The sequence below is a fragment of the Protomyctophum bolini genome, assembly GCF_963924005.1.
Source record: "Protomyctophum bolini genome assembly, chromosome: 3".
Lineage (NCBI taxonomy): Eukaryota > Metazoa > Chordata > Actinopteri > Myctophiformes > Myctophidae > Protomyctophum > Protomyctophum bolini.
In genome coordinates, this window is record NC_137864.1 from 5,950,017 (window position 1) to 5,966,648 (window position 16,632).

The following is a 16,632-nucleotide window of genomic DNA, read 5'->3' on the forward strand; positions in this document are numbered from 1 at the left end:
CTGACAAATTAAATAACATACAAACAGATGGCAATATAGACACCTATTTTAAAGTTAACCGTGCAACACAGTATGTGTTGCACTATGATCTAACTAACTGTTGTTATGGTGGTAATAAATCTTTTTTTTCTTTTTCTTTTTACATTAAAGGGACACTTCACCCTTTTTGCAAAAAAATATATGTTAATGACGTTTAGGAGCATTAGAACACTTTCCTGGGGGTCTTTATGTGTGCAATATGTGGTTTTAGATATTTTAGATTGTAGCAGTGAGCCTGTTGTCTCTGATGTCATGGACACTGGGCTCACTTCCTTCCTGGACTACATGTTGTCTCAGTAAGAGCTCTCCCCCCTATCCACAAGGAGGAGCAGTGCACCAAAGAATTATTGGAATTGTAGTCCAGGAAGGAAGTGAGCCCAGTGTCCATGACATCAGAGACAACAGGCTCACTGCTACAATCTAAAATATCTAAAACCACATATTACACACATAAAGACCCCCAGGAAAGTGTTCTAAAGCTCCTAAACGTCATTAACATATATGTTTTTGCAAAAAGGGTGAAGTGTCCCTTTAAGGGTGTAGTTAACCCCAAAAATGGCTTATTTTCTATTGATTTCACAACCCATTGAAGCCATTTCTTGGGTGTACGACTCCTTTAAGGTGATGGATAATACCTCCGTGCACCTGTCAAGAGCTTTCTCCTCATACTACAGTGACAAGACAGAGTTCTGCATATATCTAAGTATGAAGTGTTTCACTTCATTATAACCCATTTTGGGGCGGGAACCCCTTTTGGTGTTATAGCATTGTGTTATGCTTTAGCTATTGAAAAATGGCAGATCTACAAGCTCATAGCGCGCCACCGAGTGGCGCGCTACGAGCTTGTAGGTCTGCTATTTTTGAAAAATTGAAGAACGACTGACATAGAAACATGGCTTTTTCAGAAAACTGTCAGGATGTAGAAGACATTTTTAGAATCTGATCTCAGGTCAAAATGGGTTGGTTTCGGTCTATCAGACCGTCATCTCCCCATACATGATTCAATAATGGTCCATAATGGGTCCATAATTGAATGTCTCTAGGCTATGCCCTGATGATAAAAAGTGAAACACTACATCATGTAGATCCAAGTGTGCAGAAATGTCTCTTATCAGCGTGCAGACTCACTGGTGCTTCCAGCAACGTTGCATTGATGTAGCAGGGTGGAGATCAAAGCTCGTCTATCCTCCATGCTTTTTCTACAGTGCAATGGCCAGCCGTGTCAAAACAGCTCCAACCACTTTTACGATACTTCGTTGACCGTGGACCCCCAGGGTCCGTATACTGTACTTGGTGGTCCCCTGCTTTTTCCCCCTGTACATAAACCTTGAATCTCTTCACCGAAAATAGGCAATCTACAGTACAAGCGCTTTGTGAGCTTGACAAGCTGCTATTTTAGCTCAATGTTCGCCTTTTCTTGACATGCCCAGAATAGGGTTCATGTCGTTAACCCATTCTGACCTGAGATCAGATTCATACGAGGTTTCCACGGGACACACACTGGTCTGATTAACCCATTCTGACCTGAGATCAGATTCTAAAAAATGTCAGTCGTTCTTCGATTTTTCAAAAATAGCAGACCTACAAGCTCGTATCGCGCCACTCGGTGGCGCGATATGAGCTTGTAGATCTGCTATTTTTCAATAGCTAAAGCATAACATGATGCCAACACCAAAATGGGTGCCCGGTCAGAATGGGTTAATGATACAATCAGCAACATTTTAGAGTAATAATGGGTATTCGGCTTGTTGTTGAGGTTGGAAATTATCATTATTTATATAAACCTAATTAAAAAAATCACACCCATGTGAACTGAGTGTTGCAATCCCCCCCCCCCCCTATCCCTCTCTGTTTCTGGCGCCGCCTACTGGTACTAATAACTCATATACTCGTGCTCATGGCCACGTAGGTAGGTAGACACATGGGTACATGGGTAGACAAGGACGGTTGTAGGAGTGGTTGCACCACTCAAAAAGGGTTGTGTTTTTGTCTAAAGCCGATTTCATCACATTCACTTTCTACTGAAAATGGCTATGTGGTCATCATTCATAACTGTCACATATTGGTAGTTCTTGTACGATCAAGAAAACTAAAACAAAACGAAACCTTTAAGCAATGAAACAAACGCAAATCCCAATGTAAACAAAGGCAGAGGTGCAGTGGAGTGATTGTCACAATGCAGTCACATACCGCATTTAGCATCCATTCAGATAAAATGGTAATTGGCAAAATGTGGCTAAATTCCAGTTCCAGTCAGCTTCAGTCAACAAACACGTCAAATCAGTCCCAATACGTCACAGCTGCACTTAGCTACAGTAGCAGACATAAGTTGGCAGTTTTCCATGGACATGGCTCAAAGCCACAGTTTGCGTGTAGCTCTGTTTGAAGAGGATTTCAAAGGAAACTAATTCAAAAAGAGAGACTGTTAAAAATAAAGCATCAGATGCCGAAAGGCACAAGAGAGACTGAATATGAGAAACAAACATAAGTCCTATTGGGACAGAGACTATAGAAAATACATTTCTCCAGTGCAAGCCAATGAAGCCATCATAATACTGTTCAACATTTCAGAGCTGGGTTATTGTCAAGTTACTGCACTGCTGCACTGGTATATATACAATAATACTCACATTGTCAGCTAAGGCTATATGTTGCAACTTTGTGAAAGCCTAATATAATTTGAGTGCTCAATTTCAAAAGACATCTTAACTGCCACTACTGAAGGTTCACCATCTGAACTCTCTAGAATAATTATGGATCCATTGTGCAAGAAGCTGCCATTTTCATTACTTCAACATCAACACTCAAGTAGCCTACTTTGAACCACAACAAAACATATCTAAATGTTTTAGAAAATGGCAGAGCTACAAGCTGCATTGTGAGCTTGTAGATCTGCCAATTTCAAATACATCTTCAAAATATTTGGAGTTTTCCTAAATGGCGCATGCCCAAGATTGAGTCATGGTGGTAAAGGGTGGGCATCACTTTTTGTCCCCCTCAGATATCTGATTTCCAAATATTTCACATTCCTGGACATGAGTGAGAACCGAGTTCTGACCGTGGCAAGAGGAGAGATACAGTAGGAAGGTAGCAGAGGAGGTGCTCACCCCGCCATGACTATGAAGAAATCTAGACGATTCCACGTGTCACCAAGGTAACAGCGACTGCCAAAGATTCCCAGAGCCACCATCTTCACCACCATCTCCACGGCAAAGAAGATGTAGATGAATGCATCGAAGCCCTATACAGGAGGAAGAGAAAAAGAGAAACAAGTGAGGCCAACAGGCAACAACAGGGCGAGAAGAAGATTTTCCGATTTAGATTTCCGCAGATTTTTCAAGTTCTGTTGAATGCTATTGATGTTTACACTAATCCACTTAAAGGCTACCGTTTGTCTTGTGGCATTATTGCTATTGTTGCGAGGCCGGCTATAGCTCTGCCAATGCGAGACAACGTGTTATGCCAGTAAAGCACTCTGAACGGAATTCGAAGCACGCCGAATGAAAGTGAGAGGAGACGAGAGGCAGAACCGACGGTAGATAAAGGCTAGTATTAGCAATATTGAAAAAGTCTGCTTGGAGGGTCAAACTACAAAGTCAAGTCTCGCTCCCTCTCTCTTCATTGTGTAATGTTTCTCAGTCATTCTCTTTTTGTCCCTCGACTCTTTTTATATTTCTGTCATCCACTTTCTTTCTTTCTTTCTTTCCTTCATAAAGTTCCTCTTTTATTATTTCCTCCCACCCTCCCACCGTCATCTTCTCCCACCAAGCAGCACCCCCCCCCCCCCCACCTTTACTTGAGTAGTTTGGTTCATAACAGGTGGCTAATGATTTGAAAGTAATTTGTTTGAACAGTAATCACAGTTAAGCTGGGAAATCGACTCTCGACCAGCTTAATTAAATAATAAAATCTAAATAAATCAAAGTGTGTGTGCTGCTGTGAGCAAAATGCCTCGATTAGCTCTTTGGCATATATGGAGGATTATATCATGGGAGCCGTTGCGCTCCACGTTGCCTGTAATTTGATTTTCAAAGGGAAATACTCCAGGCAGCACCATCTGAAATGGAACCGGTGACATTGTGAGGCTGTTTACTCACTGGCCCGGTGCCAGTAAATTGTGTTATGTGCTGCTAAGGGCATGTGGAGTGACTGCATGCTAATGTGGGAAATAGACAAGAGTTGCAAACTTTGACCTTTACAAATTGTCGTGAAAGTTCAGCAACCAGTAAATATTATGACATTTCTGCAATGCCTGTTCTCAACCCTCACCCCGGTGACCCCGCCTCTTTTTCTTTCTAAATGTCTCTACTCTTCTCTGCCCATAATTTTCTCTCTCTTTCAACTGTGGGGGTGGAATATTCAACCCTGGAATTGTCTCAAGGGCTTTTTTTTAAACACACATGAGAGAGGGTGAGAGAGCGAGAGAGTAAGAGAGAGAGAGAGAGAGAGAGAGAGAGAGAGAGAGAGAGAGAGAGAGAGATGATATAAACACAAAAAGAACGACATATTAACAGTGAAACAGATTCATTCTCAGTCAGATGTTATGTAGGCCTATCTATGAAAATCTGGGAACTAAATCGTTACCAAGAAATGTCTTCACCAATGTGTTTCTAAATGTGTCTAATAACATGTACTAAAAGTTTGAATTTCAACTCCTGTGGGAAATTGAGTTATTGAGTTAATATGTGACCATACCCATAACATCCTATATACCGTAAGGCCAAAAAGTCAAAATGTCATCATTCTTTAAGTAGCATGTGACATATGAAACTAGGGGTTTTTCATGATTCTGAATCCATTCCGAGCATTAGTTTTGCACAAAAAACACTCCTTGGGCTAAATTAGGCCATATCCAAACCGCCTAGTTTCATATGTTACATGCTACTGAAAGAATGATGAAATTTGGACTTTTTTTCTTTATATAGGATGTTATGGGTATGGTCACATAATATGCCAATAACTCAATTTCCCCCGGGAGTTGAATTTCAAACTTTTAGTACATGTTATTAGACACCTTTAGAAACACATTGGTGAAGAAATTTTGCTTGGTAACGATTTAGTTCCCAGATTGGTCAAATACCTGATAAAATGCCCTTACTATAATGTAGAGAATGCAACGCTGACGAAGGCTATGCGCCGAAACGCGTTACGTTGTGCTGTCTGTTCTGCAGTATGCCAATTAGAAAAGAATAAAGTGCCTTAAACTAAAGGGCAGTTCCGTGAGTGAGTGCATGGAATTCTCTTCTTAGAGATTTCTTGAAATGTATAGTAGGGAAGGCCTTGACCAGTTAATCCGTCTGTCCGTCCGTCCGTCCGTCCGTCCGTCCGTCCGTCCATCCATCCGTCTACAGCTGTAACTACTATCGTTAATTAAACTCAAATGGAACCTCATGGACACAGATGTTACTGTGTATACGAGGCATATTCACCAATCACTCCATCACACCCTGGAAACTGGATTTGCTTATTTTTTTACCGTGTAGTGTACTACTGTGTAGTGTGTATACTGTTCGATACAGCACGGTCAAATAAATACCCCATAGATACCGGAGGGTTTATAGATTGTGTGAGTGCTGTGCATGTAGCTACTGTATATATGTAGTGTGCACAGCACAGGCCTATAGCTGGCCACTGCATAGGGCCATGGATTTTCGGTCAGGAGTTGTATTGACTGTGTGTGTGTGTGTGTGTGTGTGTGTGTGGGGGTGCTGATCTGTGCTGATACTGAATGACGTCTATAGATACAAGTATGTTGAACTTGAGATAAAAAAACCCACTATAGGTACTATACTGGAGGACAGTATACACACCAGCCTCACCTCCCACTCCTAATCAATGTAGTGCTCTCTCTGTGTGTGTGTGTGTGTGTGTGTGTGTGTGTGTGTGTGTGTGTGTGTGTGTGTGTGTGTGTGTGTGTGTGTGTGTGTGTGTGTGTGCACGTGCGTGCGTGTGCGCATTGCGTGCGCATGTGCGTGGGTGCATGTGTCAGCAGTTCTTTGACGTGGTTGAGGTGCTATTAGTGTGCAGCGCCTCTGTTTTACAAACAACCCGTTAATCCTCAGCCTGTTTCTTTAGAGATAAAAAAAGTTCTACTGGTTCTTCAGCTTATACTTTAGGCACCAAAGGATCTGCATTTCTTAACAGAAGAGCAGGGACACCAAATGCAACAACCGCAGTTTTCTACAAACACTCATGTTTTATTCTCCCTCAAATTATATAGATGGCAGCTTTAAGAAGTTAACTTTCCCTTTCAAATGTATTTGTATAAGGTGTGTTATGTTTTCATCCAAGAATGAAAGTGTTTATTGTTCAGCAAAGTCAGTTGATTATTTCCTGGAGTGGAGCGTTTCAATTTATATAGTTGTCAACCTGTAATTGGATGGGGAATTGATGCCACTTGGGTCAAAGTGCCACTAATTCCAGAGACCTGTCCTGCAGAGACAACAGGACACAGCAGACTGGTTGGGTTGGTTTCTATACTCTCCGGGACCATGGAGGGTCAGTGTTTAATATCAGTGTTGTGTAATGTGTCTGAATAGACTCCTTTATTCTGGGAAACCAACGCCTCCTTCACACTCACACCACCAACCATCCTCAAGTTAAGAGTGTGAAAGCTGCTATGTTAGGTACATACATGTAACGCACACACCCCCACACACACGCGCGCACACACACAGCTTCAATACGACTCTGCACTTTGTCAGATGGTGGGAGAAGCTGTTGAGGTGTGTTGTACTCTGAGGAGGAGGAGACAGGTTATAGCTATATAATTCCAACAAACATGTCGATAGTGAGTCACAGCACAGCACAGCACTGTACATATAGCCTACAGGGTTAGAACATGGTAGTGTCAGGTTACATACAGTGAACATGGTAGTGTCGAGTATAGTGTCAGGTACGTACATGCAGCTTGTGAGGGAGCGGGCGAGTGGAACAGAGAGAAGAGGAGGGAAGGTGAGACAGCGGGACAAGTACTGTACAGATATGCTGCCTTCCCGACAGTGAGCACTGTGTTTTCAACAACATCTTTCCAACGGGGCGTGTGTGTGTGTGTGTGTGTGTGTGTGTGTGTGTGTGTGTGTGTGTGTGTGTGTGTGTGTGTGTGCGTGCGTGCGTGCGCTTGCGTACCTGCAGGATCTGGCAGCGATCTGAGGAGCAGTCAATGTTCTCGCAGGGCTGGTACATCCCCAGGGTTACGCAGTTCAACAGGATCACCATTATGCTGACTCGTTCGAACCACGTACACAGGGCAAGGGTTAAGGAGAACAGAACAGAGGCAGAAGTACCTTGTGAAGTACGTCAAAACAAAGTGATCGTGATAAACATCATCAGTCAGCATTAAACATGCCGTTATCTTCGCTGTAACATATTGTACATGTTTATTATGCCTCCGCCGGTGGCATTATTATACATACCATCGCCGTCAAGGTGGAAATCAAAATGGTTGCAAAATAATTATCTGATCCAGATCTACAGTACTTATTATTTAGTCACAACATCTTGTTAATACTTTTCATTGGTTCAATATTTATATAAAACCTGAAGACTATGACATTGTCTATCTATGACATTAACAAAGTACAGTCCTGTTCTTTCATCTATAAATGCACTTACCTTTCCAAATATGCTTCCTACACCTTTCAGAGAATATTTTAAGATCAACTCTCAAGTTCATGATTATAATACTAGACAATATTCATCCTCCCTTCAGCCATACCACTTAGCCACTTCAGCCGTACCACTTAGCCACTTCTCCATTAAAGTCAGAGGTTCTTTACTCTGGAATTCACACATTGCCAACTCCTCAACTTCACTCTGTAACTTTAAACATAGATTGAGGGCCAGCCTCTTGAAGCAGCCCTCTCCACTTGATTCTAGCGTACTGTAGCTTCATTGTGCATACTCAGACACAGACAGACATGCATGTACACTTAGGCACACTCAGGCTTGCACCGTCCGTGCACGCACACGCACGCACACGCACAGACACACACACAGACACACACACACACACACACACACACACACACACACACACACACACAGAGAGAGAAAAATAATATGGATGTAAAATGCAACTTGTGGTGGTGGAGGCATATGCAACTCTGCTGCAGTATTTCGAGTTCGTTCAGAAACTCGTTCCGATCTACATCCATTGGGACTGACTGGTTATGAACCGAGTGAATAAAGTGCACAGTCAAGCTGCATTCCAGTTATAAGTATATTTGACAGGATTTCAACTGATAACAGAGCCATGCAGGCCCGCGACAGCTCCTCAATAAAAATGCAACCACATAGTCATACCTGTAGATACTGTACTGCTGCCCAGAAAAATATTTTCTTTCATGTATTTACTTCAGATACAGTAGTAGAGAGACTGGGCAGATGGGGAGGACTGTCAGCAATACACAACTCCAGCAGAAATCAAACCAGGGAGGTTGTGATTAAGTGTTTGATTCTGCACTTCCAAGGGAAATTGAAAGTGGTGAGCAAGACATGCATAACCAATGAGAGTGAGAAACATCAAATGGCACCTGTTCTTGTATACAGCTATGCTTGGAGACTGTCCTAAATACCCTACCACACCCAGTCAAGTAATTTCCCCATATTCAAGGTACCAAAAGTTAACTCTGAACTACTGTAGGCTTTTATTTGAAATTTGTTTTAGCTTTTTATTTGTAAACCTATGTAATTTCACTGTATACCTTGTATTATTATTTTTTTTATTTTTTTTCTGATCTTCTGATGTATTGTGACGTGATTGTATTACTCGACTGGGAAGACCCCCGGCGGCCCGGGAGGACTTTAACAGGGAGCGGGTGTGGGGGTGCGCGCTCTCAATTACGGAGCATGTCAAACGGAGCCAGTAAACACACAGCGAGCGCACACAGTGGCCTCTCCAATATGGCACAGAAACACATAGCTATAGGCTACACACACACACCTATCTATGGCAAGGCGCTGATTATCAAAACATATACTAAACAGCGCAGGCATGCACACGCACGCACACACTGGCACATAGACCAGAAAAGAGAACGCTACAGTCTGATAGACGAGGCATAAAATTGGCACAGCACAGCACACTGACTCACTGAGCACAGCAGGCAGCAGCAGCACAGCGGCAAAATACCTTTTTACAAAGGTAAAGATTTTTTGTGTACCTTCAGAACAGTGAGAACACAATAGAAGACATACGTCATAGGTATAATTAACATTATTGTAGCCGCAGCAGCAGTTTGGCTTTATCAGATTCAGAATACAATCTACTATTACCTTCCACGTTCCACGTTCACTCCTCCTCCGTGAACAACAACTTTTCCTTCTCCTCCTCCGACAACAACTCCAAGCATAACGTCCTCAAGCTTCGTCTTTTCTGACTTGCAAACAACCCGCACTGACCGGAGACGGAGAGAATCCATGCGTCCCGTGCGTAAAGCTGGTCACTGTCAGCACGGGGGTGGTGGGGAGAAAGTTTGGAGAGAAAGTTTGGGCGCTTCTCTGTACTTCTTTGACACAGCAGCAGTTCAACAGCCAGTCAATTAGTGGGACACGCTGAGAGCGCGCATCAAATGAGAACACAGCTGCAGGTTATTGTGTAATTAAGGCTGTGGCTGAACTCGATGCAAAGGGAAAGAATGGCTTATGTCCGTGACAATAACCAATCCTACAGTTTGAATTCTGTTCACACCTTAGACTCTAACGTGTGTGTACTAGTATACTATACTAGTACACACACGTTACACGCACACATAGAGCAAAAATAATATGGGGAAAACAAATTAAAATGTTTTTTTTAATTATTATTTTTTACTTTCGACTTCTCCTAATTTGAATCGATTTTTTTTAAATGAATGCCCTTTATTCTCCATTCATTGTCAATGGCATTTAATGTTTGTGTTATGACAAAGATCTACACACTGTAGTTGAATATAGGAGGGGCTAGCTAGCACCTGTCAAAAATGTATAGCAGAGTCATCTGACTGAATTACTATTAAACTATTATAGTATATGTTTCTGTGTGACAAGGTGAGTTAATGTCCTTTTGCACACAGTCAAATCCTTATAGTATTCATTAATCTCAGACAAATGGAACCAAATGGATCCTGTAACACTTATGATCCTACATTTACGATGTCATGACCCAGGTGATGATAGAAACAAAGGAGGAAAGGAATACAGGGTTCCCTTTTTTCCATTGCTCTCACTGCTTTCTGAGCAGTCTGACTTCTATAGCGTACGACGTACGTAATGATCAATGCCCTTCCTTCACAGTCAATGAGACACGGGACCCCACGCTTCGTTGCCAATTCAGTTTACCGAGCTGGAGGTTCTTGAAGTCTGTCTCTGATTGTGGGGGAGTGCATGCTATACACTCAGCAAGTGCAGATGTTTAAATAAAGACACACCATCCTTCCTGCCCACACAATTCCCTCTTCTTGACTCATGTATTATTTACAAAAAGGATTACGCCAAACCCAAGTGGCGACTTGGATTTCACACATTATTGTGATACAAATGTAACTATCATTTTTCCTCTCTCTTTGCAGTGCCTCAAAACCCTACACTATTAAAGCAATTGGCAACACACATGCACTTTCTCGTTTGATTGTGTTCACACAGAATGCAAAACAATGCAGTTGTCAGTGTAGCTATACAATTATCATTCCACTTTTACATTACAGTCAAAACTAATTGTTTTAGTTATAATTTGGCACATTTCCCATTCACATTGACATGACAATTCATGGGTTAAATCATTGCATGCAAAAAATTATGTACAAGGAGCATTGTGTTGGTTTGTACTAAAGATAATGCCAGCATGGTGGGTGAGTGTTTGGGGTTCCCTGCCGTAACGGTACGGTGGTGGTGGAGGCATATACAACTCTGCTTCGTTCAGAAACTCATTCCGAACTACATCCATTGGGACTGACTGCTTATGAACTGAGTGAATAAAGTGCACAATCAAGCTGCATTCCAGTTATAAGTATTTGACAGGATTTAAACTGATAACAGAGCCATGCAGGCCCGGTGGCGACAGCGCCTCAATAAAAATGCAACCAACCACATAGATACTGTATACTGCTGCCCAGAAAAATATGTTCTTTTCTGCATTTACTTCAGATACAGTAGTAGAGAGAGACTGGGCAGATGGGGAGGACTGTAAGCAATACACAACTCCAGCAGAAATCAAACCAGGGAGGTTGTGATTAAGTGTTTGATTCTGCACAGACACTTCATTTCCAAGAGGAATTTAAAGTGGTGAGCAAGACATGTATAACCAATGAGAGTGAGAAACATCAAATGGCACCTGTTGTATACTTGTATACAGCTATGTGCTTGGAGACTGTCCTAAATACATATCATCTTTCCTAATTATTGGATATAATTTCCCCATATTCAAGGTACCAAAAGTTACCCACAAGTGCAAATTGTGACCACAATATTCATAAACACAGTGGGGCTGTTTCTATGCAAAAATGGAGCAAGAAGCCAGTGTCAATCAGGTGTCATGAGTGCAAGGTGAGAAGGAAGACGGGCACCCAGAGGATGGGTATAGGAACGGAAAAGTAGACAAAAATGTTAGGCAGGATCGAGGGACTAGTGGAGAAGAGATAAGTCATCTTATGTTCGGTTGCAGTCGGGTATTTCGCTCGGAAAATAGCAGATGTACAAGCTCACAACGTTTGTCCAGGAAAGGCAATTGCATGGTTGTGCAGCAGTGAAAAAGAAAAGTAGTACAAATTCATAGTCAGGATTTTCGGTGTTGAGGTGACCACCGCTCCGGTGGTGAGGTGACCACCGGAGCTGTACTAACGTGGAGCGGTGGTGAGTAAAAACAGAGAGAAGGGCTGTGGAGAGCGGTGGTTTGCTCTTCACCGCGGCTCCGTGACGTCATGTTGTAGTTGCGGTGGTCACCTCACCACCCATAAATCAGACTATGAATAACGCTATACCGTACACAATTAACTTATTCCTATCGCATGTGTGTGACCAGAATTGTTTTACTTTGACAGAATAATTCGTTTTTTCTCTCTCTCTCTCTCTCTTTCTATTCTGCACTGTAATTGCAGTACTTGTTTTGTTTTATGCATAATGTGATTCTAACTGTGATTCTAATTGTGTTTCCTCTGCTAGATGGTCTGTGTAAAAGCACATTGAATTGCCTTGTTGCTGTGGGTTATGTGCTGTGTAATGTGCTATACAAATTAAACTGCCTTGGCCTTAATTGCCTTGCACAATCTGTCTAAATTTAGTTTTGTTACAATTACAGTACTTATAGCATTTTGAGGGTCAGGGTTTATGATCCTTACTTTTACAAGTACATTTACTAAATGTTAATGTTTTTGTATATTTTTCTTTTGTGGATTTTCCATGTTCCAATGATTGTAGTAGCCTACATGTGTTAAACCTTTATTTTTGTGAAATGACAAAGGAACATGGATATACTGTTCATTCAATTAAGTGCTGTTGGATGATAATAAAACATTTGAAAAGGGAATAAGTGATCGACTGCTGAGACACCACCGGCCAGAGAGCATCTCCACCCACACAACACGCTTCTCCAGCCCTTTCTACCCTGCTACTGTGCGACTAGTAGCCGAGGACATTATAGGGACGGAATTCAATATGATAGATGAACTGAATCAAGAAAGACTAATTGAATTATGCACTGTTTTTAGGCAGATTATGAAGCACTTTATTTGATAAAATAAAGTCTATTCAATTCTATTCTGTTTAATTCTCAACTGTTCTGGATCTCATTATTTACATCACAAGTTATGAGCTTTCTATCTATAGCACCTCTGCTGGAACACTCCTAGCAATCATACGCGCGCGCGAGCGGACGCATGCGATGCACGCAGGCTCACATGCACGTGCACACATTCATCATACAGACAATTGACTCACACACCCACACACACACTTGTACATGTTAAGTCATACATTAAATTGATGCATGTCGTACAATGGGGGGTAATTTAACCCATTCTGACCTGAGATCAGATTCATACCAGGTTTCCACTGGACACACACTGGGTCTGATTAACCCATTCTGACCTGAGATCAGATTCTAAAAATGTCAGTCGTTCTTCGATTTTTCAAAAATAGCAGACCTACAAGCTCGTAGCGCGCCACTCGGTGGCGCGCTATGAGCTTGTAGATCTGCTATTTTCCAATAGCTAAAGCATAACATGATGCCAACACCAAAATGGGTTCCCGTTCAGAATGGGTTAAAAGGAAATATTCAGCACTGCAATGAGGCATGTTTTATTGATGTTCTACACAAGCTAATGCATGGCAGTAAAGTACACATGGGAGACGTGGTTCAGTCACAGTGGGTGGATTTAATTGTCATTGACCACCCATTTGTTCTTCATCTACTGTACCATTATTGACCAGGAATTTCTCTTGTATAGTGTATGATCAGAACCTATAACCAGCAATGTCTTGTCTGTGTTATTCAGGGATGGCTTTGAGTGACTATACCTACGTGGATTCACTCAGACGTTGCTCTGGAGAAATGTGAGTGAATTAAGCAACATTACACGAGAGGGTACTGGTTTAACGTGATTATTGCCACGACAGGGATGCGGTCAGGAACGAGGTGTATAGTCGAGTTCCGCAAGCGTCACTGAAGTGGCAATAATCACGTTAAACCACACCCTTGAGTGTAATATTGCAATTATACAACATTTACCCTTAAAACTAAGAAAATATATATATTTTTAATGACAGATGTAGTCACTACGACCACAAATGTCCCAAGAAACTAGCTAGCCAGGCCATCTAGTTTGCTGCAGCGCTCTGGGAAAACAGAGCAGCTGAATTCTTTGTTTTGATTACATGTGGAGTGGTGCTCGTTTGACCCACGGCTAGAAGGCTGTTTCAACCAATCAGATTGCTTCCTCGAAACGACCTGTCTATATCAGTCTGGCTAATGCCAGACTGACCACCAACAGGGTACGAAATAAAGGTTCTGAATAGACTGAAGTTCCATATTTCGTCAAGAGGTTACTACTGAAGACATAGGGAAGCTCAGTATGGTGCGAGTTGCATGGGTTCTTGAAATGAAGAGTCTTGGAGGATATAGGATATAGAAATAAGGAATTTCAGATGTGCCCAATTGTGGCATCCAATCACAAAGAGGACATGATGACATCAGCCATGCCCAAATATGGTATTCCGGGTCAGACTCTCCTAAATATGGGGATGAACCCCATGGCATACTTGGCGTCTATATAAGTAATCTCATTAGCAACAGCAGGTTATAGGTAACCATGACAACTTTATATTAACAACTGCGGGAAGAAATAATTTTTAACAGCCTGCACCCCCAGATTTCGTATGGAAATGTATATAAATATAGCTTCTCCCATTCAGAAACAGTATGCATCACGTACGACGTACATGCAGCAATGGCAGCATGCAGAATACCCCCCCCCCTCCTCCTCCAACCCCACCACTACGGATAATGGCATCAGCAACAGCTACAGGCATTCTTTTTTCCCCCAAGTCTCATTAATAATGTTTCAGAGATCATACACTATAGCTCATGAAATAAAAGTAAAACCCATGGCGGTTCTTATTCGCTCTATACCTCCATCATCCACACTGACTGAGCCGGCTGGTTAGACTTGGAACTGAACGGATGGTGGCGTCTAAATGGTGGTTTCCCCTCCTCGCCTGATGAAAGACAATGAAACAGCCGCTGACAGTGATATGCATGCCGACGCAGCAGCAGCAGCAGCAGCAGCAGCAGCAGCGTCACTCATCATAAAAAGCCATCAGTATGTGTGCTTCTATACAATTCCGCAAGAACTCTGTCTTATACACGCTGCTAGATATAGCAACATAGTTGGGTTTTGTATATGGAGAGTGAAAGCGATAACATTGTGTGGAGGCGACATCATTCTGGCGACAGTTTGACAACATCTATCCCTTCGACGTGGCAGGAAAGGATGGCAAATATTCATAGTGGCCTTGTCTTGTCTGCATGCGATCATTGCATACACGGTGCGATTACATTACTGCTGGGACAGGTTTGAATGTGAATGTAAATGTGCTTACGCGTGTGCGTGTGCATGCGCGTGTGGTGCGTGTGTGCGTGCTGACTGTACTGACAGTGTGACAGTAATAATTAAGAAAAAGCACCTTGTAAGTATCCACCCTATCTGGAATGACAATTAAAATGATGTATATATATTTTTTTCTTTAATTAGAAAACTATTTAAAAAAAATCTAAAGATGTGGAATAGTTATGAAAAGATTCTAAACACATTTTCTCACTGATGGCGGTCCCTGGCACAAGATATTAAAAAAATGGGGCTCTGCTCTACATTTAGAGAAAATGTTTGCACTACAGTATATACAGTATAGGTGAAGCAGAATCAGTCAGCACCAGCCAATGAAGAAGCAGACCTTGTATCTCCATATTGATATTAATATGTCCTTCTTTGACGTACTACTGTGTCACAACACGTCACATTTGCTATCGTCACTTAACTTCATAATATGTTAACCTTCATTTGGAACCATTTCTGTCTGTCCGTGCAGGGTTTTCACAATATTTCATAGCAAACAACTAATATATGATCATATCTGACTATATATCTCCATTGATCGTATCCATTGCAACAAACGTTATGTTCTTTCATTTCCTAGAAAGCAGCACTTTTTTCACACATTTCTTTTCTTTTTTCCCCGTTTCTGCTTAAGTTTGCTATTCACAGTCAAACAGCGACAGCACCACACACACACACACACACACACACACACACACACACACACACACACACACACACACACACACACACACACACACACACACACACACACACACACACACACACACAGTCACACACACACACACACACACACACACACACACACACACACACACACACAGGTTCTACCGTTCTGGTGAGGACGGGCTGGGCTGGTTTGGAATGTGGACACAGCTGGTACTATGACGAGAGTGTAAATATGATACAGATAGGAGTAGCTTTTAGGGGCCAACACTTTAAGCATGCAGGTATTCAGGTATGTAGGTATAGGTTCAATTCAGCGCACGCACGCACTCACTCACTCACTCATGCACAGACACACACACAGTCACACACTCACACACACAGTTGTGCCACATCAGCCTTTTCCCCACAGCTCTCTCTAATGAGGAAAGAGATCATCTCCTATACTTGTCACATTGCTTACGGTGAGACCCTGCCAGGCAAAGCCTCTAAGGTAGATACCCCATCTAAATAACACCCCCGCCGTTATCCCCCCCCCCCCCCCCCTGCTAGCTCACTTCATTCAGTGTGACCAATATGGATGGACTTTTCATCCCTTTATGTCAGCGATTTTTTTTTCTTCAGTCAAAGTAATGAAGTCAGTCTTTGAGCTAACGACGACGGGAAGATGATCTGATTATTATTCCCTCGACCGAACGGAGCTCAGTGGGGGGAAAAGAGAGATACACCACAAGCCCACTCCTATGAGCACACTCCTTACAGTATACAGTATAGCTATAACTCTAATAATGCCTCCTAGCTGCTCTCTTTCTCTCTCTCTCTCTCTCTCTCTCTCTCTCTC

The 16,632-nt window shown here is 42.2% G+C and overlaps 1 protein-coding gene across 1 annotated transcript in view; it reads right to left on the minus strand.

The window, feature by feature from the left end:
* The window catches only part of LOC308311841 (voltage-dependent T-type calcium channel subunit alpha-1I-like), a gene marked incomplete at both ends in the record, with an annotated part of 172,535 nt that extends 165,278 nt beyond the window's left edge, over positions 1–7,257 (minus strand). The window contains 2 exon segments of the mRNA XM_080758617.1: positions 3,147–3,280; positions 7,168–7,257. Coding sequence (XP_080614743.1) covers positions 3,147–3,280; positions 7,168–7,257 — 224 coding nt within the window.
* Between the last annotated feature and the right edge of the window lie 9,375 nt (positions 7,258–16,632).